The 24,404-nt window shown below is 45.7% G+C and overlaps 1 protein-coding gene across 3 annotated transcripts in view; it reads right to left on the bottom strand.

Annotated features, from left to right (window-relative positions):
• Positions 1-9,828: 9,828 nt before the first annotated feature.
• The window catches only part of HAUS3 (HAUS augmin like complex subunit 3), a 173,779-nt gene continuing 159,203 nt past the window's right edge, over positions 9,829-24,404 (bottom strand). For all 3 annotated transcript variants that reach the window (XM_069203764.1, XM_069203755.1, XM_069203744.1), the window contains one exon: positions 9,829-10,407. In XM_069203764.1, coding sequence (XP_069059865.1) covers positions 10,183-10,407 — 225 coding nt within the window. In that variant the 3' untranslated portion in view covers positions 9,829-10,182. The remainder of the gene's footprint in view (positions 10,408-24,404) is intronic.

The following is a 24,404-nucleotide window of genomic DNA, read 5'->3' as shown; positions in this document are numbered from 1 at the left end:
CCCGCAGAGATGACGGAGACACCAACTGACTTGGCTCCAGCCCTCCCGGCCTGTCTCCAGACTCAAAGACCCTGCACATCGACACATCCAACGGGACCAGCGACCTCTAAAGACTCAGAGGACTGCCCGGCACCTAAAGGACCAAGAAACTCCTGAGAACAGCGGCACTGTTCAGAAACTGAAACAACTTTGAAGCAACTTTTAAAGAGACTCCACTTCCAGCCAGAAGCGCGTCTTCACACTCTGCACCCGATGCCCCCGGCTCGAGTCCAGGACAACAAATACCACAGAGAGGACTCCCAGGTGGCTCCAATGACGTGGCCAGCCTGAGTTGACCCCCTGCACCCCTAGTGCTCTACAAAAAAAACCCTGGTCTGCTCCCCGAGGACACAGGTACTTACCTGTAAGCAGACTAGAACGAGAGCACCCCTGTTCTTCATAGGCGCCTATGTGTTTTGTGCCTTCCTTGACCTCTGCACCTGACCGGCCCTGTGTTGCTGGTGCTGTGGCTTTGGAGTTCTTTTGGGTTGCCTTGAACCCCCAACGGTGGGCTGCCTATGCAAAGGAGGCTGACTGTGTAAGAGCTTTACTTACCTGAGAAACCTAACCTAACTTACCTCCCCAGGAACTGTTGATTTTTGCAGTGTGTCCACTTTTAAAATAGCTTATTGCCATTTTAACCAAAACTGTGTATACTACTGTTTTAAATCAAAGTTCTATACCTACCTGTGTGAAGTACTTTGCATTTTATGTACTAACCTCAAATTTGAATCTTGTGGTTCTAAAATAAATTGAGAAAATTATATTTTTCTGTATAAAAACCTATTGGCCTGGAGTTAAGTCTTTGTGTGTGTGTTCTCATTTATTGCCTGTGGGTGTACAACAAATGCTTAACACTACCCTCTGATAAGCCTACTGCTCGACCACACTACTTCAAATAGAGCATTAGTATTATCTATTATTGCCACTATCAACCTCTAAGGGAAACCTTCGGACTCTGTGCACACTATCTCTCACTTTGAGATAGTATATACAGAGCCAACTTCCTACATTGGTGGATCAGCGGTGGGGTCTAAGACTTTGCATTTGCTGAACTACTCAGCCAATACCTGATCACACGACAAAATTCCAAAAATTGTCATTCGAAATAGAGTTTTGCAATTTGAATATTTTTTTTAAATATTTAGAAGTCCTGCTAGGGCCTTGTGTCAGTCGCAGTTAGCATTTCTTTTGAAGTTTAAAAGTTTGTAAGAGTTAGGATTTAAGTTCTAGAAGTCGTTTTTAGATTCTTAAAAAGTAATCCCAACTTTTAGAGTGATAATGAGTCAAACAGAAGAGACAGTGATGGAACTCACCCTCACACCTTACCTGCATCTAGGGATGTCAGAGTTAAGGTCTATCTGTAAGATAAAAAAGAAAGACTGGGTCCAACCCCACCAAGGCAAAAATCCAGGAGCTCTTGGCGGAGTTCAAAAGGGACCACCCCTCTGATGTGGAGGATGCTCCTTCAGATGGGGAAATTAGTGAACAGGAGGAAGAACTCAACCCTCCTGTCCTAATTAGGGAGAACAGGGTTCACAGAACCCCGACTCCACAAATCATAGTCAGAGAACCTGGTTCCTCCACAGGGGAGGCCAGAGCCTCTGTAAGCATTGACGACACCCTCAATGAAGAGGGCATCCTGTTAGCCAGGATGGCCAAAAGATTGGCTTTGGAGAAGCAGCTCCTAGCCATAGAAAGGGAAATAAAAGAGATGGATCTAAGTCCCATCAATGGTGGCAGCAACTTAAATAGGGTCAGAGAGAATACCGACATCCTAAAAATCCCCAATGGGATTTTAACTAAATATGAAGATGGTGATGACATCACCAAGTGGTTCACAGCTTTTGAGAGGGCTTGTGCAACCAGAAAAGTAAGCAGATCTCACTGGGGAGCTTACCTTTGGGAAATGTTCACTGGAAAGTGTAAGGATAGACTCCTCACAATCTCTGGTAGAGATGCAGAATCCTATGACCTCATGAAGGCTACCCTGATTAGGGGGTTTGGATTCTTAACTGAGGAGTACAGGATTAGGTTCAGGGGTGCTCACAAATCCTCGAGCCAGACCTGGGTTGATTTTGTTGACTTCTCAGTCAAAACACTAGATGGTTGGATAACTGGCAGTGGTGTAAGTGATTATGATGGGCTGTATAATTTATTTATCAAAGAACATCTGTTAAGTAATTGCTTCAATGACAAACTGCATCAACCTCTGATAGACCTAGGTCCAATTTCTCCCCAAGAATTGGGAAAGAAGGCAGTCAAAACTATGGTGACCAGAATTTCACAGGGGGTGGCCAAAATTAAGGGGCCACAAAGCCTCCCCAGGGGAAGGGTGGTGAGACATCCAAGGACACAAGTAAAGAATCTTCTACAGGTCCCCATTATCCTGCTCAGGAGGGTGGCCCGAGCCTCTGCACAGTCCACAAATGGGTATAAGGGTAAAAACGTTGAGCCCAAGAAGGCATGGTGTCAAAACTGTAGACAGCAAGGACACCAAACTGGAGACAAGGCCTGTCCAAAGAAAAGTCCCACAGCAACAACTACTCTAGTTAGTACTGGAATAGCCATTCTCCAGGTGGGATCAACCGTGTGCCCAGAGCAAATCAGGGTCCACACTGAAGCTACACTAGTCTCAGAGGGTGGTGTGGATTTAGCCACACTTGCTGCCTGGCCGCCTAACATGTAAAAATACAGGCAGCAGCTCTTGATAAATGGGACTAGAGTAGAAGCCCTGAGGGATACAGGTGCCAGTGTCACCATGGTGACAGACAAACTGGTTTCCCCAGGACAGTACCTGGCAGGACAGATATATCGAGTCACTAATGCTCACAATTAAACTAAAGTCCATCCCATGGCAATGATAACTTTAGAATGGGGAGGGGTCACTGGCCTGAAACAGGTGGTAGTCTCCTCTGCAATTCTAGTAGAATGTCTGCTAGGGAATGATCTGAGTCCTCAGCATGGGTGGGGTATAGCTCATAACCCATGCAGCTATCCTGGGTATCCCTGAACTGGTGTGTGTCAAGACAAGGGCACAAAGCAGGGCTCAGGGTGAAAAAGAAGTGTTGGAGACTGGAATAATGGCCCAACCTTCCAAGAGGAAAAGAAAAAAGAGTGGGGAACCAGCTTCTGCACAGCAAAAGAAGCAGAACCTCGCTTCTCAGGAAGATATTCTATCCCCTGAGGGAACTGAGTCCATAGAGCTGGAACCTTATCAGGTAGAGCTCTTCGGCCCAGGTGGACCCTCAAGGGAACAGCTGTGTAAGAGACAAAAGAGTTGTCCCACTCTTGAAGGCCTAAAACAGCAAGCAGCTGAGCAAGAAAAAGGAACTGTAAGTGGAACCCACAGGGTCTATTGGGAAGATGGACTCCTTTACACTGAGGCATCCCAAACCTGGTGCCACTACGAGAATAGTGGTGCCTCAGGAGTTTAGGGAGTTCATTTTGACCTTAGCCCATGACATTCCGTTTGCTGGGCATTTGGGACAAAGAGATTAGTCAACCATTTCTATTGGCAAAATATGTTCCAGAAGGTTAAGGAGTTGTGCACCTCCTGTGTCACCTCTCAAGCCAGTGGTAAAACAGGTGGCCATCCAAAGGCCCCCCTCATTCCACTTCCAGTGGTGGGGGTCCCCTTGGAGAGTGGGAGTGGACATAGTGGGTCCACTTGAACCTCCCACAGCATCAGGGAACCAATATATTCTGGTAGTAGCGGCTCATGCTACCAGGTACCCTGACGCAATTACCCTTAGGTCCACTACTGCCCCTGCAGTAGCTAAAGCACTCATGGGTATTTTTACCAGAGTGGGATTTCCTAAGGAGGTGGTTTCTGATAACTTCATGTCAGCTAACCTGAAACACATGTGGAATGAGTGTGGGGGTGACTTACAAGTTCACCGCACCATACCATCCACAAACCAATGGTCTTGTTGAAAGGTTTAACAAGACATTGAAGGGCATGATCATGGGGCTCCCTGAAAAACTCAAAAGGAGAGGGAATGTCCTCTTGCTATGCCTGCTTTTTGCCTACTGAGAGGTGCCACAGAAGGGAGTAGGGTTTGGCCATCCTGTCAAGGGACCACTGGCACTTGTAAAAGAAGGCTGGGAGAGACCTCCCCATGAGCCTAAACAAGATGTAGTGGACTATGTGCTAGGCCTCCGCTCAAGGATGGCAGAGTACATGGAAAAGGCAAGGAAAATCCTTGACGCCAGCCAACAACTCTAGAAATTGTGTTATGACCAAAAGGCTGCTATAGTTGAATTTCAGCCAGGGACGAAAGTCTGGGTTCTGGAGCCTGTGGCTCCCAGGGCACTTCAGGACAAATGGAGTGGCCGTTACCCAGTGCTAGAAAAGAAGAGTCAGGTCACCTACCTGGTGGACCTGGGCACTAGCAGGACCCACAAGAGGGCGATTCATGTTAACCGCATTAAACTCTATCATGATAGGGCAGATGTAAACATGTTAATGGATACTGATGAGGATCAGGAAGCAGAGAGTGAACCTTTCCCTGACCTCCTCTCCACTGACCCTAAAGATGGCTCAGTAGATGGAGTTGTCTACTCAGACACCCTCTCTGGCCAACAGCAAGCTCACTGCAGGAAGGTCCTCCAGCAGTTTGCTGAACTCTTTTCCTTGACCCCTGGTCAGACACACCTGTGTACCTATGATGTGGACACAGGAGACAGTATGCCTGTCAAGAATAAAATATTCAGACAGTTCGACTAAGTCAAAGAAAGCATCAAAGTGGAGGTCCACAAGATGCTGGAGTTGGGAGTAATAGAGCACTCTGACAGTCCATGGGATAGCCCAGAGGTCTTGGTCCCCATACCTCACACCAAAGATGGAAAGAGAGATGAGGTTTTGTGTGGACTACAGAGGGCTCAACTCTGTCACCAAGACAGATGCTCACCCCATACCAAGGGCAGATGAGCTCATTGACAAATTAGGTGCAGCCAAATTTTTAAGTACCGTTGACTTGACAGCAGGGTACTGGCAAAACAAAATGGCACCTGGAGCAAAAGAAAAGACCGCATTCTCTACATCTGATGGGCATTATCAGTTTACTGTTATGCCCATTGACTCAAAGAATGCCACTGCCACTTTCCAAAGGTTGGTGAACCAAGTCCTTGCTATCATCTAGATGATATTGCTGTCTTTAGCTCCAACTGGCAGGATCACCTGGTCCACCTGAAGAAGGTTTTGCAGGCCCTGCAAGCAGCAGGCCTCTCTATCAAGGCATCTAAATGTCAGATAGGGCAGGATACGGGTACTGTGGTTTACTTGGGACACATTGTAGGTGGAGGCCAAGTTCAGACACTTCAACCCAAGATCCAGACTATCCTGGACTGGGAAGCTCCAAAAACCCAGACTCAAGTCAGGGCATCCTTGGCTTGACTGCCTACTACAGGAGGTTTGTGAAGGGATATGGAGCCATAGTGACACCCCTCAGAGAACGTCCCTCCAGGAAAATGCCCAGGAAAGTTAACTGGACCTTGGACTGTCAAAAGGCCTTTGACACCCTGAAAGAAGCTATGTGTTCAGCACCAGTTTTGAAAGCTCCAGATTATTCAAAGCAGTTCATTGTGCAGACTGATGCCTCTGAGCAGGTCTCAAACAAATGATGATGGCCTTGACCAGCCTGTTGCTTTTATTAGCAGGAGGTTACTCCACAGGGAGAAGCGTTGGAGTGCCATTGAGAGGGAGGCCTTTGCTGTGGTTTGGTCCCTGAAGAAGTTGAGACCATACCTGTTTGGTACTAACTTCACAGTTCAATCTGACCACAGACCTCACAGATGGCTGATGCAAATGAAAGGATACAACTCTAAACTGTTGAGGAGTTCCATATCCCTATGGGGTATAGACTTTGTAGTTGAACACAGGCCTGGGACTGCCCATGCCAATGCTAATGGCCTTTCCAGATTCTTCCACTTAGAAAATGAAGAATCTATTGGGAAAGGTAAGTCTCATTCCCTTTCGTTTTTTTTTGGGGGGGGGGGGCGGAGGGGGAGGAATAGTGGGGGAGGTTGTGTAGAGAAATGCTTCCCTTGGCATGGTTACCCCCTAACCTTTTGCCTTTTGTGGATGCCAGTTATGATTGAAAGTATGCTGGGACCCTGCTAACCAGTCCCCAGCACCAGTGTTCTTTCCCTAAACTGTACCTTTGTTCCCATAATTGGCAAGCCCTGGCACACAGATAAGTCCCTTGTAACTGGTACCCCTGGTACCAAGGGCCCTGTGGCCAAGGAAAGTCTCTAAGGGCTGCGGCATGTATTATGCCACCCTGGGGACCCCTCACTCAGCACATGCACACTGCCTCACAGCTTGTGTGTGCTGGTGGGGAGAAAATGACTAAGTCGACATGGCACTCCCCTCAGAGTACCATGCCCTCAACCCACTGCCTGTGGAATAGGTAAGTCACCTCTCTAGCAGGCCTTACAGTCCTAAGGCAGGGTGCACTATACCACAGGTGAGGCCATAGTTGCATGAGCACTATGTCCCTACAGTATCTAAGCCAAACCTTAGACATTGTGAATACAGGGTAGCCATAGAGAGTATATGGTCTGGGGGTCTATCATTTACGAACTACACTGAAATCTGGGAAGTTTGGTATCAAACTTCTCAGCACAATAAAGGCACACTGATGCTGGTGTGGGATTTATTGAAAAATGCACACAGAGGGCATCTTAGCGATGCCCCCTGTATACCAGTCCAATTCATAGTGTTAGGCTGACCAGTTCCTGCCAGCCTGCCACAACCAGACGAGTTTCTGGCCACATGAGGGAGTGCCCTTGTCACTCTGTGGCCAGGAACAAAGCCTGCACTGGGTGGAGCTGCTTCTCACCTCCCCCTGCACCTGGCAGTGAGCCTGTTACAGTGCTCCAGGGCATCCCAGCTAGTGGAGATGCCCGCCCCTCCGGACACAGCCCCCACTTATGTTGGCAAGTCCAAAGGAGATAATGAGAAAAATAAGGAGTCACCCACCAGTCAGGACAGCCCCTAAGGTGTCCTGAGCTGAGGTGACCTCTGCCTTAAGAAATCCTCCATCTTGGTTTTGGATGATTCCCCCAATGGGAATCGGGCTGTGCCCCCCCCTCCCCTCAGGGAGGGGGCACAGAGAGGGTGTAGTCGCCCTCCAGGACAGTAGCCATTGGCTACTACCCCCAGACCTAAACACACCCCTAAATTCAGTATTTAGGGGCGACCCTGAACCCAGGAAATCAGATTCCAGCAACCTGAAGAAGGACTGCTGACCTGAAAGCCCAGCAGAGACAACAGAAACAACAACTGACTTGGCACCAGCCCTACTGGTCTGTCTCCCGACTCAAAGAACCTGCACAGCAACGCATCTAGCGGGGCCAGCGACCTCTGAGGACTCAGAGGACTGACCTGCCCCTAAAGGACCAAGAACCTCCTGAGGACAGCAGCTCTGTCCAGTAATATCAACAAAGAAGCAACTTTAAAGAGACTCTAACTTCCCGCTAGAAGCGTGTCTTCACACACTGCACCAGACGCCCCCGGCTCTAGTTTGGAGAAACCAACACTGCAGAGAGGACTCCCAGGTGACTCCAACGACGTGGACACCCTGAGTCGACCTCCCTGCACCCCCACACCGACTGCCTGGTAACAAATGAACTCAACGCCTGGACCAAGCACTGCACCTGCAGCCCCCAGGACCGGGACAAACCATCTACCAGTGCAGGAGTGAGCTACAGGCGGCCCTCATTCCTAGCCCAGTCAGTGGCTGACCCAAAAAGCCCCTCTGTGCCCTGCCTGCATCGCCTAAGGTCCCCCGGGTCCCTCCATTGTTTTCAATACAAAACCCAAGCCTACTTTGCACACTGCACCCTTGCCGCCTCTGTGCTGCTGCGGGTGTTTTGTGTGCTTGGGAACCCTTGGACTCTGTGCACACTATCTCTCACTTTGAGATAGAATATACAGAGCCAACTTCCTACACTAGTTTACAATCTATAACCTCTGCAGATGTCCGCTCAACCTCTTGTAGTATTTCACGTGTCTCGGGTTGTTTATCTTCTGAGATAAGGTCGATGATAACACCCTGGTCAGGCCACATCTGACAGTCGTAATGACCTAAGATAGCCAGGGTGTTGGCTGCCCGTACGGTAATGACAGACATCAATGAAAATGTCTTTCCTATGTTATTCAAACGCTTGCCCTCCTTGTCTGGTGGAGCTGAAATGGGAGCAGATGGATTTTTTGAACGCCTTTGGGCAGCTTGAGACACAACGGAGTCTGGTTTTGGGTGCCCTATTGAACAGGCTGGAGAAACGTCCGTAGCCTTTTATTTTTTGTCCAGTTTGAGTGACACTGGTGGGACTGTGACTAGGTTTTTCATTATTTTTATACCTTCGCTCCAGGTGTAATGTATAATGGGAACTGCTCTCACCGATTTTCTTGCTTGCTCCTTAAAATCATGGAGAAAACATTCCGAGTGGGAGACTGATGTTGATAAATGGAAGTGTGTGGCAGCCCTGTCCATCAAATTATGAAATCCTCCGGAGGAGTATCCAATGGATGGGGAGGTGGTGGTGATGGCGTAGAACCAAGTAACCGTCCCATTCATCACTAGGGTGTTGAGGAGTGATGATCTCTCCTTCTTCCCTTTCATCATCTGAGGTGGCGATGTCTTCTTTGGGAGGCACACTATCATAGAAGTATGTGTGAACCTTGGTGTTGCCAGAGGTGGAGGCATGGTTCTTGGTGTAGTCGGAGAAGGAGGTTGTAGCTGTTGTGGTTGAACCAGAGGGGAATCCGGAAACCTCCTTTTATAGTCCTGGAGCATGGACTTTTAAGTCCTGAATTAAGGAAGTAAGCATTTGTACTGTATTATGTGGCTGCTGATGTTGCATTGGTTCATAATAATGCCTATGATGTGTATAATAGGGCTCATATTCCTGCTGTTCATATTCATCGTCATCATAATGATATTTGACGCGCAATTGTGACGGACTATGTGTGTCCCCAAATGGCCCCTCGTCCTCAGATTCTTCCCAGTCCAGTAGATGGCTAGGTAATAATATTGATTCCTTGCTAGGGGGTGTATTTTCAGAGAGTAAGATAGACCTGGAAAGTGTAGAGATCCTGTTGCATGAAGTTAAGGAGAACCAGCAGACCGTGCTGTCGTCAACGGTGTCTTTATCATCAATTGAGTTGTTACCGCCGTCTACGTCCTCGCCGATGATGTTTTTGCTGAAGACGGTCTCTCTCCGTTGATGTCTTCGTCGACGAGTGGATCGTCGACGGTGCAAGATAACTCATTGATGATTCAGTCGATGGAAGTTTCTTTTTTACATGATTTTGCCTTTAACCAGATAATAAGTCTTCCTTCTCTATCTTTCAGAGTTTTAGGAGAGGTGCGGCATATCTTGAAGACTGCTGTTGTGGTGTAGTAGTAAATACAAATAACGTGCCTAGCCTTTGGTCCTGCCAGATTCTATTAAAAAAGCCTTTATCAAACCTAGTATTTTCCAAATTCAAACCAGTTACAACCACATCAAAATTTAAAATACATGACAAGATGTAAGCAGCATGGATTTGTAGACAGGACAACAATATGCAATAATGAGTAATCATTCGATGTGTCTACCAAAAAAATAAATACGAAAAAAGTCAAGGCTCATAAATGGAAGGGAAAAAGCCATGCTGTACCCAATACAGGAAACTAGTTTGATGAAACCTTGGTGAGGGAAAGTTCTTCTAAGATAAGCACCTTGGAGCAACAGAGTTTGCGGATAGGAGATTATAAATGTAGTGCAATGCTTGAACAGTAATGTAGACCAAAGTGGTTTTATTACCAGGGATATACAGAACCAAATCTATGCTTAAGTAATACAGTTGCTGGTTATCTCATTTTGGTGTTCATTACAGAATTTGAACCTATAAACAGGCATGTTGCATAGGAACTCAAACAGGTCTACTTTTATATCTTTATTGACTATTTGAACATTATACTTTTTGTAAACAGCTTATTTTCTATATGGCACACATCCTCATATTATTATGTTGAATAAAAGTTGCTAAAAATGCTTTAGAAAATTGGTTATTTTGAAGTTATTTAAAATTCCAGTTCATTGAATAAAATAATTCTTCTTAAAAAAAGGTCTTAAGCAATGCAGATCCAACTATGGTTTTTCATGAACATTTGCTTTTGCTTCCACCTGTTCAAAAACTCTTTTCAGACATCCAGCGTCTTGAAAAAAATACACATACAGTTGTTTTTCCATCTTATGCAGTTTGTTTGTCTCCAAAATCTTTTTCTTGTTTTTCAAATCTCCCAAAAATTCTTTAATGAGCTGGTTTACGCTGTTCATTTGGGTCTCCAGTTTCTGAAACTGCTCAGTGAGCTCCTATGAAGAATGTACAATTGTTTTTATTACAACGTAAGCACTGAATGGCAAAAGAATAAGAACAAACAATTTGTCTATGTAGACAGCCACATGTTCAAAATAACCTGTTCTCCCCTGCAATTTTTATTTTTAATACAAAAGTATTAGAATATTTCTACCCATTTGTAATATCTCAAGACTGAACAAATGGCATACTGTTTTTATTAATTTCATAAACCAAACATGCATAAATAGAGGCAGCCATCTGCCGTTTCTCTTACAATCAAGTTGAAGATAGGGTTTTACAAGCTCTTTGGTTGAAAAAAATACATTCAATTTTAACTCTTCTTAATAATACATATATCACAAACTCTTCACAGAAACTCTTTTAAACGCTAACACTTGCAAGCTCCACTATGAAGGAAGGGCAGCCTCAGTTAGGGAACTTCAAATTGATAGTACGTTCAGAATAAAGATCAAAAGTAGCAGTCTTGGATATACTACTGGTTTAATGGGAAAGCTAGATGTGTATTTAAAAAAAACAATTAAGATATAAAAATATAGGACTCAGGAATGCAAGTAAGTAGTGTTTCCTTATTCATCATGGTATCTTGCTGCATATTCATAATGTTGGACTTGGTCTTTTCTGCAGGGTCATTTCCAAATGTTTTGCCTCCAAGTCTCCGATTTTCTGAACCCATTTTTGTTGACTTTGAAGACTCTGCACACTTTATCAATGCTAACCAGTGCTAAAGTGTTTGGGCTCTCTCCTTTAAGTATGATAATACTGGCTTACACCCAATGGGCACATTTAATGTACTTGTTAGTCCCTAGTAAAGTGCTACGACTTGTACCCAGGGCCTACAAATTAAATGCTACTGTTAGGCCTGGCACACAGATTGTGCCACCCACTTACATAGCCTTTTAATCAGGTCTCACGCCTGCCATGGCGGCCTATTTGTGCTGTTTTAAAATGCTATTGAAACCTTGCAAAGTATACCCTTTGCCAGGCCAAAAACGTTCTTTTCACTCACTTAAGTCTTCCGGCAGGGTGCAGTGTATTTAAAAAGTTGGAAATAGGGCCTGATTACAACCTTGGCGGAAGGGATTACTCCATCCCAGAAGTGACATATATCCTGTCCAGCGTATTACAAGTTCCCTAGGATATAATGGAACTTTTAATACGGCAGGCGGGATATCTGTCACATTTGTAACGGAGTAATCTCCTCCACTAAGTTCGTAATCAGGCTCATATACTTTTAAGTATTACATGTCCTAATAGCGAAAAAACTCTTAAATTAGTTTTTCACTACTGCAAGACCTCCATCACCTAAAGGATAACATTGGGTTAACTTCTTACATTAGTAAGTGCTAACTTTAAATTGGGAGCAGGTGGAATGTCGAATTTGGTATTTAAAGCATTGTAATTTAAAGCCTTTAATGGTGAGGTCGGATTTTAAGTCACAGTTCTGAAAATGTCACTTTAAGAAAATTAGCATTTTCTTGTCCCAACCATTTGGTGCCTGCAGCATGTATCTGCGGTTGCATGACTAGGAATAGCTGGCAGATGGTCTCTGTGTAGAGTTCCCAGACAGCGAGCCAAAGGAGAATAGTGGGGTGGACATTAGCTTTCTGTGGCTGTAGGCAAGCTGTGCCAGAGCAGGGAGGCAGGAAATTCCAAGCACCCCTGAGGGTGGGAACATTTAATTTACTTGTCAGTCCCTAGTAAAGTGCTAGAACTTGTACCCAGGGCCTACAAATTAAATGCTACTGTTAGGCCTGGCGCACCGATTGTGCCACCCACTTACATAGCCTCTTAATCAGGTCTCACGCCTGCCATGGTGGCCTATTTGTGCTGTTTTAAAATGCTATTGAAACCTTGCAAAGTATACATTTTGCCAGGCCAAAAACGTTCTTTTCACTCACTTAAGTCTTCCGGCAGGGTGCAGTGTATTTAAAAAGTTGGAAATAGGGCCTGATTACAACCTTGGCGGAGGGGATTACTCCATCCCAGACGTGACATATATCCTGTCCAGCGTATTACAAGTTCCCTAGGATATAATGGAACTTTTAGTATGGCAGGCGGGATATCTGTCACGTTTGTAACAGAGTAATCCCCTTCACCAAGTTTGTAATCAGGCTCATATACTTTTAAGTATTACATGTCCTAATAGTGAAAAACTCTTAAATTAGTTTTTCACTACTTCAAGACCTCCATCACCTAAAGGATACAATAATACTGAGAAAGACAATGTTAAAAAGCAATCATAAAAATGCATAGTTTAACTAACAAATATATCTCTCAAGTGAAAATACAGCATAAGGCAAAGAGTGCATTTGTTAAGGCCAAAAAGTCCCCAGTTCGAGCCTTCACACATTTTCAGCGAGCTTGCTCGATCTAATTCTCCATACCCAGAGAGGAAACTTAGAGGTAGCAAAAACAATTTGCTCCTTTGTACCACATTTAAGTAGCCTATAAGCTTCCCAGTAATGTGATGTGCCCATTATTTTACAGACTGGAACAATCCACCTTCTTCATGGAAGAATATAGCCTGGGCAGAAAAAAAAAAAAAAAAAAAAGAAGTGTTCTTCCATTTCTTGGTACCACATGCAAAAAGGACACTTAAAAGTTGAAACAGGTCTGTTATCCAGTTTGCCTGTAAAGGATCTGAATGGCAAGCTACCAATTCTGAATTTAAATATACTACCTTCTGGCTGATCCTGTCCAGATAAGGCTCAAAGCTGGGAATACATTTGTGTTGGAGGAATCTAAGTAATGGTCCCCTGTTTTCATTCATTCCATTTTCTGAACAGTGTGAATTCCCAAAAAGCTTCCTCCGTCTTTATGACTATGTTTTTATTCATCAAAGTAGGGGAGAGCCATACTTCCTCCATTTTGATAGCTTCATACTGGTATTTTATCTCTTAAGCCACGGAGTGTGTCCACTTTTATCTATGCTGATAAATTCCACTAGGGCACCTCGATAAGGGGTCAACTCTGGTGTAGTCCAAAGACGTACCCAGTACGTCAAGGGTTTCATCAAGGGAGTCTATTTTATTTAAAGCTAGATCAGCATGTAGATGTGTACTTGAAGGCTAACTAAAAAGTGACCTAATGAGTTTGTTTTCAGTTAGGAAAGAGAAGACACATCCCAGACTTCTGTTCCATAAGCAGCACCCGCAACAGCAGTGTCCCCTATAGACTTCAGGAGCTGGGGAGACCGCTCTACTAGAGGTGCCTTGTATTTCCTGGCTACAGATGCTGCTCTTTAGTGCAATGTGGCTCTACTTTTTTCTATCTGGGGAGCCCAGGACAAATTATCACAGAGTGACACCAAAGTTGTCAGTTTTTTACTTGCTCCAAGGCCACTCCTCCACTGCCATCCTACCACTGAAGGAACAATGGAGGTTCATTGCCATGAATTTTGATTTTGAAGGATTTATCTCAAGACCTCTAAATGCACAGAAAGATGTGAAACTGTCCAGGAGAGACTGGCGGCGTAGCGGGGTTCTGGAAAGTAGCAGTGTGTCATCTGCAAACACGAGAATAGGACTGCTAACACCTGCAGATGTTGGTGCACCAGGATTACAGTTTTTCAGCCACTGAACTACACCATTAATACGTCCATTACTTACCGTTAATGGCATTACTCCTAGTCCTGCTCCCTCTCCTTACTTAACCAATGAGGCTCCTTTGCCTCCCCTAGAGTCCTCCCCTCGCTTTTTAAAAGAGCCCCCCCCACCCACTCCTGTACAGAAACAAGCCAACCAAAAACTCAGTTGTCCTGTACCGGGAGGGAGGTAGGAAACTGTAAGGAAGGCGAGGGAGTAGGACTAGAAGTAATGCCATTAGCGCTAAGTAATGGACGCATTACTTCCTGTCCCTCCCTCGCCTTCCTTAACCAATGAGATATAGCAAGAAAAACAGGAGACAGTCAACTAAGTTGCAATGCAGAAAAACACATATTTCCTCACAACCAGAGGAAAACCCCCTATTGCTTCATAGAGGACAAAACCCTGTGCCCCAAAACTGCCTCCAAACACCCCAATTCAGCAATATGGTAGTGTTTCACAAAAGTAGATGGAGACGCCCAAGTAGCGGCTCTACAAATCACCACCACCGAAGCGCCCTGCAACTCAGCCACAGTAGCAGCCATACCCCGTGTAGAACGTCCCTGAACCCCAGCAGGAGGCACCACTCCTTTCAAATCATAGGCCAATAGAACCATTGACTGGATCCAGCGACTCAGGGAAGCAGTAAAAGGCTTTTCCCCTTTCCTAGCAGGACCAAAATTGACAAACAAAGAATCTCCCTTACGGAATGCCGTAACTGCCTGTAAATAACCCAAACAAGGCCAGTCGCACATCCAAAGCATGTAAATCTGATCTCCTCCTCCGAGGAATGGTCAGGACGAAAATCAGGAAGAATCACCTCTTATCGACCATGAAAAGCTGAATTAACCTTAGGCACAAAAGAGGGAACAGGAACCAGCACAATCCAATCAGGAAAAACTTTGCAAAAAGAAAAAGAGCAGGATAAAGCACCCAACTCCCCCAAACGCCAGGCCGATGTAATAGCCACCAAAAAACAAGTTTTCAACGTCAAATGTTTTAAATCAATGTCCCCCAAAGGTTCGAAAGGAGGGTCCATCAACACATCAACACCAACTGCAGATTCCAGCCAGGGAAAGAACACACCGGTCTGGGAAATAAATTCACCAGACCCTGAAAAAATGTAGGCATCAAATAATCATTATCTACCAGATTACGCCAAGAACTCCGAAAAGCTTAGATTGCTGCCCACTGAACACGTAGCGTAGCTACCGACAACCCCATATGCGCCCCATCCTGCAAAAACTGCAAGATCACAAACAGAGAAGCAACCGTTGGGTCAATATGCTGTCCCAAACACCACGAGGAAAAAACCTTCCACTGACGTCCATAGGAATGCAACGTGGGTTTACGCCTGCCAGCCTGCAAAGTCACAGCCAAAGGAACAGGAACCCCCAACCCCGCCGTTCAACCTCCAAGCCATCAAGTGCAGTCTCTGCAAGGATCCCCGGGAGAGACAATGAAACACCTGCGGAGAGGGATGGAGAGGAAGAACCCACTCCGTCCCGGAGGTCAACTGCTGAAGCAGAGGAAACCAATTCGCATGCGGCCACCGGGGAGCTATCAAAATCACCTGACCCCCCACCTGCCGCACCCTGACAAGAAAGGAGCGGATCAACTGAAAAGGAGGGAACGCATAAAGAAGATCCTGTGGCCAAGGACACGTCAGACCATCCAGGCCTGAGGACACCAATACTGGGATACTGGGGGCAGAACATTCCCAACTTTGCGTTTTCCAGAGAGGCAAACAAGTCCACAACCAGAAGGCCCCAGGTCCGAACCAGACAACGGAATACTTAGGGAGAACTTCCAAGAGGAAGGAATGACCCTGCTCAATTGATCTGCCAGAACATTGTCTGACCCCTGAATGTACATGGCCCTTAGAGACAGAACAGAATGCTGGGCCCAAAAAAAAAAAAAAAATCATATCGCCAGAGCAACTAGATTCAGTGAACGGGATCTTGTCCCTCCCTGCCTGTTGATATAGGACTTGTCCACCAAGTTGTCCGTCTGCACCAACACTGCCTCCCCTTGCAAGAGTGACTGAAAATGCATCAGAGTCAGCCAGATCGCCGTCAACTCCCTCCAATTCGAGGACCTCTCCGATTCTCTCAGGGACCAAAACCCTCGAACCTGCCCAGACCCCAGCCATGCCCCCCCCGCCCACCGCCCAATCCAGAGAGACTGGCATCTGTCGTTAACACCACAGGTATCAGCGGAGACAAAGAAACCCCAATCTGTAGATGAGCCAGCACCATCCACCAACTCAACTCCCTGTGAATGAAATTAGACACAAGAATGCGAGTCCGTAGACGCCAAGGATCCAGAGACCATCTGGATAGTAACCAATTCACCAGACAAAGAAGATGAAACCTTGCCCAAGGAACCAAGATGATCATTGAAGCCCAATGACCCTGCAGCCTTAACCACTGAAGCGCCCTGGGAGCCACTTGAGACAGCACAGCCGACACCTGAGCCTGAAGACCTTTCCATCTCCTGTCTGACAGAGTCACCAACCCCCGCAGTCAGAAATCTGGGAAGGCACCAAATCTGATTTACCCCAGTTGATTAGGAAACCGTGACCCTGTAGGACTCCCAAGACCCTTTCCACATGAAACCTCATTAGATCTTTGTCTGAAGCCTGAATCAAAAGATCGTCCATGTAAGGATGTACAAACACCCCTTCCCCATGCAGAAGCGCCACAAGAGGAGCCAGAACTTCTGTGAAGACGCTGGGAGCTGATTTCAGGCAGAAGGGAAGAACACAAAACTGAAAATGGTCTGGGCCTATTGCAAAGCGCAGAAACCTTTGAGAAGACACTGCGACAGGCATGTGGAGGTAAGCATCCTTAAGATCCAGAGAACCCAAAAAATCCCCTGCCAAAATGAGAGGAAGAATATCCTGAATGAACAACATCCGGAAGTGCACAGTCTTGATCCAAGAGTTCACCCATTTGAGATTCAAGACAGGAGGGAAACCCCCTGTCAGTTTTGGAACAAGGAACAGACCAGAATAAGTCCCCTTCCCTATTTCGTCCACGGGAACCCTGCAAATGGCCCCTTTTGACAGCAAGGACTGGACTCCCTCCACCAAAGCCTCCTGCCTGCCTTCATCCACATGTAAAGGAGTCGGATGAACCCCAGGGTCTGGAGGAACAAGATCGAACTCTATGGAGTATCCATTTTCTAAAATATTCAGGACCCACTGATCGGTGACGTCCTTTCTCCATTCGGACAGGAAATGTCTCAGACTTCCTCTCATTGGCCATGCTCCCACACCTCGATTGTCAGGACCACTTCTTAGTAGCCCCTTTTGCCGAAGGAACAGACTTCTTCGGAGAAAACCGAGGCTGCAACCTACGCTTCCTAGAAGACGAGGACAGAGGAACAAACTTCAGAGGTGACCTGGATTGCAACTTCCACCCTCTGCCAGATGCTGAGCTTCCTTTATAAGGTAAGGCATGCTTGCGATCCTTAAAGGACTTAGAAATCATTGGAGGCAACTGATCCCCAAACAGAGTCTGACCCTCAAAAGGAAGTCTTAGGAGAGCCACTTTCTCCCCAGGATCAGCCTTCCAATGACACAACCAAAGAGAGTTGTGTGCGCCAATCACTGCCCCAGAAGTCATAGCCGAAGAGCAGATATCAGAGAAAAAAATCAGCTAATAAACGGGCTGGTTGCTCCATCACGGACAGTAATTCCAAACATTCCGACCCATCCTGCACAGCCACCGCAAGATTGTCAAAGTCCTGAACCAAGGACTGCGCAGAATAAGTCGAACAAATACCAGCCTGAAGAGTCACATTTCCCTCCTCAAACAAGAGTCCACCTTCCGATCGGTGGCATCACAAAGAGTACATTTTTCCAATCAAGGTAGCCAGCCTGGAATCAAAATGCACAGGAGGAAGAGCATCCTCTCCTTCCAGCAAATATAATTACTGCAGAAAACAAGGAACCTGGGCTTTGTCCACCTCCTTCCATTCCCGGAAAACCATGTTCTTAACAGGCCCCAGGAAAGGCATAGCAAACAGAGAAAGAGTCACATATTGAGGAAATAGGGTAGAATCCTTCCCTGCAGGTTGAAAAGCAGGAAAACCCAAAATTGTCCCGACATGAGCCACAATACTCCACATTTCCTCACGAGACACATATTTGCCCCCCCAGAAGACGTAGAAGGACCATCCCCCTCAGAAGAAGAGGTACCAGCAGCATCCATGGAGGTGGGAGCAGCAGAGGGACGACCTGGACGAACACCCACAGCCTGGAGAGCCCTGGCAACTGTCACATCAATTATGTCCTGAACTTCCTCCTGAGACATAAGAGAAGCAGAACCCGCCATATCAGTCCTTTCCACTCTGACAGACTGTAATGGCACCGAAACCCCCTCATTCTCGAAGAGGAAGAAGAAGAAATCACTCTCCTGTGCTTTGCACCCTTCTTTGACATGATGACAGCAAACAACTGAAGACCAAACCACCTTGCCAGTCTTCAAAAAGGCCAAAAACGGCCTATACAAGCACCAATCACATAAAAATTCATAAATGGCCCCTCAATGAGGATAATCAATGAAACTAGTAAAAAAAAACGCAGGTCCAAATGTCCGCCTTACCCCAAAAACCTGCAGAAACAGGTTGCCGGGTGATCGAAGTGCTCAGCGACCTCTGAAACTTGGAAGCACAGCCCCAGCCACCATAGAGCCGTCCGACCGCATCTGACAACGTTGCCGGAAAACCCCAGAGAGGCAGCCTCGCACGCCTCCAACAAGCCGGCTGCCGAGTGACTGGAAAGACGCCACCAGAGGCCCTGCGACCAGCGTCGAAGAAGAGGACGACGTCCCCCTCAGCCACGCCAAGGAGGAGAGAAGAGGTAAGTCTCACCAGGTAAGGAGATGAAAGAAAACAGGAGGGGGTGGGGGACTTTCTTAAAAAGAGAGGGGAGGTGTTTAGGGGAGGCAAAGGAGCCTCATTGGTTAAGGAAGGCAAGGGAGGGACGGGAGGTAATGACCAGATCAATAAACCATCAGAGGATCTGCCTGCTGCAGATGGTCAGCATTAGTTGAAAATGAGATGTACCCTGAGCTGAAAACTGGCTCTGTGCCCACGTTTCCTGAAGTAGCAAGGTGTGGTGTTGATCTATAAAGTAAACACATTCAGGTCAGTTAGCTTAGCTCTTGCCCCTGTTACATTCCAAGATAATAATCTTATGGTATTAATTGAGCAGGAGTTCACACCCCAAGGCACGAGCAGGTAAATCACTACACTGAGTCACTTCTGCCTCGAAGTAACGGAACAGCTAAAGATAAGAAAATTAGTTACCTGTAACTTTAGTTCTCCAGTATTGGAATCTTTCATAGATTCACATGTTTGAATCATTCCCCGTCGTTGAGATGGGAGCCCCCGGTGTATTTAACCAAGTAGTGTTACCATAGATTTAAACCTAAGGGACTTAGACCTCTTAATTTAACACTATCAGTCATTTTTAAAAAAAAGACCAAACTTCAGAATCCACCAACCAGGTGACACCACCCTTTAGAACCTTCCTGAGATAAGCTCCAGTACCTCAGATTTTCAAAGCACAAGTGTTTATAACATGAAAAAGGAAAAAAGAGAGGTGAAGGTGAGCTTCTCTGGGGAGGCGGGCGGGTCGCATGTGAATCTATGAGATATTCCAATACTGGAGAAATAGTTACAGTTAAGTAACTAATTTTCTTACTCCAGTATTGGAACTTTCTTAGATTCACATGCTTGAATCAGAGTAGTAAGCAGTACAAATGCACATTGTAATAATCCTGCAATTTGTTCAATACATACATTGAAAGCATGTTAACATACAGCAATATATAGATAATAATTTGTTTACTTTTTTTTTTAAACATTAAAGGCACTCCGCAATAAGGATTTAGCATGAATCTGAGACGTCTAGTCATAGACAATGTGCATACCTGACATTAGGATGGTGGGATGAAAGTAGTAGCTCACCTACACTGGAAAAGATTTCTGAGGACTACTTGTCCCACACAGAAACCTCTCCTTGAGATAATGCTTCCAAGCAGTTAATGTCTGGTAAACGTATGGCAGCTCTTCCAAGATGCTGCTCTACAAATGTTTTGCAGCAGTACACCAGCAAACAGCGCTGCTGAAGAGGAAACTGCCTGCACTGTGCGCACGGACAGATGACTGCAGTGGCTTGCCCGTTGTCTGATGCCAAAATTTAATTGCTGAGGAGATCCATCAAGCTATGCAGTGTTTAGAGAGCAGTTGACCCCGTCTGGGTACTGTAAGCCACAAATGGTTGGTTCTGTGAAATGGTTTAGTCCTTTCTAAATAGAATTTAATACATCTTTTAATGTCCAAAGAGTAATGTTCTCTCCGCTGGAGTAGTCTGATTTGGAAAGAATGTCCTGAAAACTAAGGGCTCATCCAGATGAAAATCTGAAGGGACCTTTGGAATAAAATGCAGATTACTGCGCAAGAGTAGTATTCTTTTTAACCTCTAAAAATGGCTCTTGCATGGAAAGCGCTTGTATCTCACTGACTAGTCTGGCTGATGTTGGGGCAACAAGTAAGGCGATTTCCAGGAGAGGAATTTCGTAGAAGCTCTATGAATTGGCTCAAAAGGCTGCTTCATAAATTGCATGAGAACAATATTTAAATTCCAAGAGGGAGGAGGAGGTCTGAATGGTGGAAACACTCTGAAAAGCCCTCTAAGAAATCGTTTAATCAACCTAGAGGACCATAACGAAGGTGAAGAGTCTGAGCGTCTAAAAGATGCAATCGTCACCGGTGAACCTTTATAGAGGAATGCGCAAGGCCTGAGTGTGCTAAATGTAACAAATAAGGTAATATCTGTCCCGGAGATGAGGAAAGAGGATCAGTTTGCTGTTCATGACACCACAAACAAAACCTTTTCCACTTACATGAGTAAGCCTTATTGGTGCTGACTGCTCTGGCCTTGGATAGAATGTCCCTGCACTCTTGCGGAATGTTTAAATGTGCAAATTCCCTGTGCTCAGGAGCCATGCTGATAATCGCACTGACTGAGGATCGGGATACAAGATTTGTCAGTTGCTCATTGTCATCAGATGCAGAGATACTCAGTGAGATTTGAGGCTTTACTGACAGGAGAAGAAACTCTGTGAAACAATGTTGACAAGGCCAGTATGGGGCTATTAATATTAGCGTGCAAGGTTCTCTCTTCATCTTCGTTAGGACTCTCGGGATCAAGGGGATTGGCTGAAAAGCATTTGCAAAGATTCCTGACCAAGCTGTGGAAAACGCATTCCCCCATGATCCCTTTTGGTGTTGCCAGCTTGCGAAGTATTGGCATTTGACGATCAACCGGCTGGCGAAGAGGTTAAGATTGGGTGTCCCCCACTGAGAAATTTTTTTGTTGACCATGGACTGGTCCAGTTCTCATTCGTGACACACTGATTTTTGCCTGATGAGCGAGTCTGCTAACATGTTCTTAATGCCTGAAAGGTGCACTGCTGAGTGTAGGATGCCATGCTGCATCGCCCAGTTCCAGATCTGCTGAGCTTCCCTGGAGAGAGGAAGAGATCTTGTGCATCTCTGTTGAGGTAATGCATTGTAGTGGTGTTGTCTGTTCTTATTACCACTTCTGAACCGGCAATCTTTGGGAGTAAAGACTATAAAGCTAGATGAACCGCTTTGAGCTCTAGCAGACGGATGTGCATTGTCTGCAACTCTAGTGAACATTTGCCACTTATCCGTAGGTCTTGTAAAGCCGCTCTCCAACCCTCCAGGGAGGAATCTGTGGTGACTGTCCACAGTGTTGGGCGATGAAGAAAAGATAGACAGATGTTTCGGAGACCACCACACCAGAGCTTTGGTGATTGCCAGAGTAATGTTTATCTGATCCTCGAAGCTTCCTGAAACCTGGAGCCATTGTAGATTGAGCTGCTCTTGCAGGGGGTGCATTTTGAGTCTGCAGATAGGAACGAGGGGTATGCAGGAGGACATTATGCCCAATAAGAACTAAAAGAGGCATACTGAAATGTATTATTTTCTATGCATTGATCTTGCTAGAGATATTAGTTTCTGCTGTCTTTCCACAGTGGGATATGCCATGGTGGATTGCGTGTCCAGTTTTGCCCCTAGAAAAGTGATTGTGCGAGATGGTTGAGGTTTGGATTTCTCCCAGTTGATAGTCAGGCCTAAGCTGCTGAGCAAGGTAACGCACTTTGTTGACCTGCATGCTCCTACACAGGTGTCTGCTTTTATCAGCCAATTGTCTAGGTATGGGAATACTTGATGTTTTCTTCCCCTTGCTGTGATGGCGGTACTCTTTCTATTGCGCCTTTGAGGAGCATTTTCTTGATCTCTCTCGAGTTGTACTGGACACTTCGGTGAAGTTCTGCGAGGAGGCTTGGGAGGAGGCATTTGGACAAACTAGTGTGTGTCCACACTTTACAAACTGTAGTACCCACTTGTCAGATGTTATGGTTTGCCATTGTTGGAAAAACAGAGATCTTTCTGCCTAGAACTGGGGAGAATTGTTGGGGGTAGCCGGAGCCTTGGATACATCATGTTCTGCGAGCCGAGCATCCCCTGGAGGTAGACCTGTTGTACGCCGCTGGTGGTTGCTGCCTTTTGGTGTAATATTGATGAAATTGCTGAGAAGAGGAAGGATACAACAGGTATCTGTATTGCCGGTAGACTCCCCTATATGAAGGCATCCCACGCCCTCTCGTTGATCGAAAGGAAGGCCTCCGAAACTGGTGAGTCCCCAAAGATTTTGCTGTGTCTGGTTTAATTGACTGCAATGTCTCGTCAATATGTTTGCCAAACAATGCTTGGCCATCAAAAGGAAGATCTAGGATCTTATTCTGCACTTCCGTACGGAACGATGTGGCCTTTAACCAACCTTGCCTCCGGAGGACAGCCGAACCTGCGAGCTGACGAAAAGCAGTAGTGGCTATATCCATTGCACAAACTATTATTTTCACCGATGTGCGTTTTCTCTCATGCAATGTCTTTTTAGCTTCAGATTTAATGTGCTCCAGCAACTGATCAAGATGTGGGGTGATGTCTGCCCATAATTGCCTATCATATCTGGCTAACACTGCCAGGAAGTTAGCCACTCTTATGAGGCTAGACATTGATTTAAACCTCTTCCCAATGTTATCCAACCGTCTACCCTCTTTGTCCGGAGTTGCTGAAATTGGAGCAAAGGGATTTTTGGATCTTCTCTGTGCCGCTTGAGAAACCACGGAATCTGGATGGGGGTGACCAGTCAAGCATGCTGGAGCATCCTCCGGTGCCTTGTACTTCTTGTCCAAGCAAGGAAACACTGCTGTGACTGCAGCAGGGTTTTGCATGACCTTCAAGCCCTCCTCCCATATGAAACTGACTAGCAGTATGGAGCGTACAGGTTTCTGGAAAAGTTCTTTAAAATCATATAGAAAGCAATCAGTTTGCTTGGATAGCACTGGAAGTGCAAAACGCTCACCTGCTCTTTCCAAAAGATTATGGAATCCTCTGATGTCATCTGGAGGCAAGTCTACTTTTGGATGAGAGGGAAACTCCCTAGCACGACGTGCGGTAGAAAATCTGAGGTACTGGAGCTTTTCGCAGGAAGTTTCTAAAAGGTGGTGTCGCCCGATTGGTGGATTCTGAAGTTTGGTCGTTTTTCTTAAAATTACTCTATTGTAACACTACTTGGTTAAATATACCGGGGCTCGCATCTTGACGATTGGGAATTATTTAAGCATGTGAAGCTATGAAAGTTCCAATACTGCAATAATTTAGCCTTTATACCTTTTGTCATAAGCTTCACCTTTAAAAGAAGTTGAAAGTGTTTTAGCTGCTAGATGGTAGTTCTGCTGTAGAGAATGTGACACACTCGCTCTGGCTTGTACGTAGTCAATCTTTCTGAAAGATTTTCTGGGTGAGGGAATGTTTGAGCAAGGGAATGGCTTGATAATACTAATGTTGGTAATATCAGATGTAAGCTGTGGTAGGTTTACCTTCAGCCTTATTTGCAAGCCTATAATAGTCCTAAACCTCTGTTCCAGTGCTATTAGTCCGTCAACAAGCTTGTGGTTTACGAGACGTAAACCAGTATGATCAAAAGTGCGGTGTTTGTCAGTGAAGGGAAAATCACCTACTATGTCCTCCCTGGTAATTCATCTGCAGCCTCTGACTTTTCTGAGCCAGAGGATAGTTTTGTTAATCCAAGATTCTTGTGATTCCCTGATTCCTATGCTTGATATTATCCCCTGGTGGCCTAGTTCTTAATTCTTTTGGATTTAACATGGGCATGTCTGAACAGCTATGGCCAAACGCATTTGGTTTAGGATTTCGTCTTAATGACCAGTCAGATGGAGTGGTGCCAGGGTGGTTAACTAAACTGGGGTGGGAGGTCATCGAATTTCAAACCACCCTTA

The sequence above is a fragment of the Pleurodeles waltl genome, chromosome 1_2 (genome assembly GCF_031143425.1).
Source record: "Pleurodeles waltl isolate 20211129_DDA chromosome 1_2, aPleWal1.hap1.20221129, whole genome shotgun sequence".
NCBI classification, from domain to species: Eukaryota; Metazoa; Chordata; class Amphibia; order Caudata; family Salamandridae; genus Pleurodeles; species Pleurodeles waltl.
Note: the sequence above shows the minus strand (reverse complement) of the source record. Positions and strands in the feature narration are given on the sequence as shown.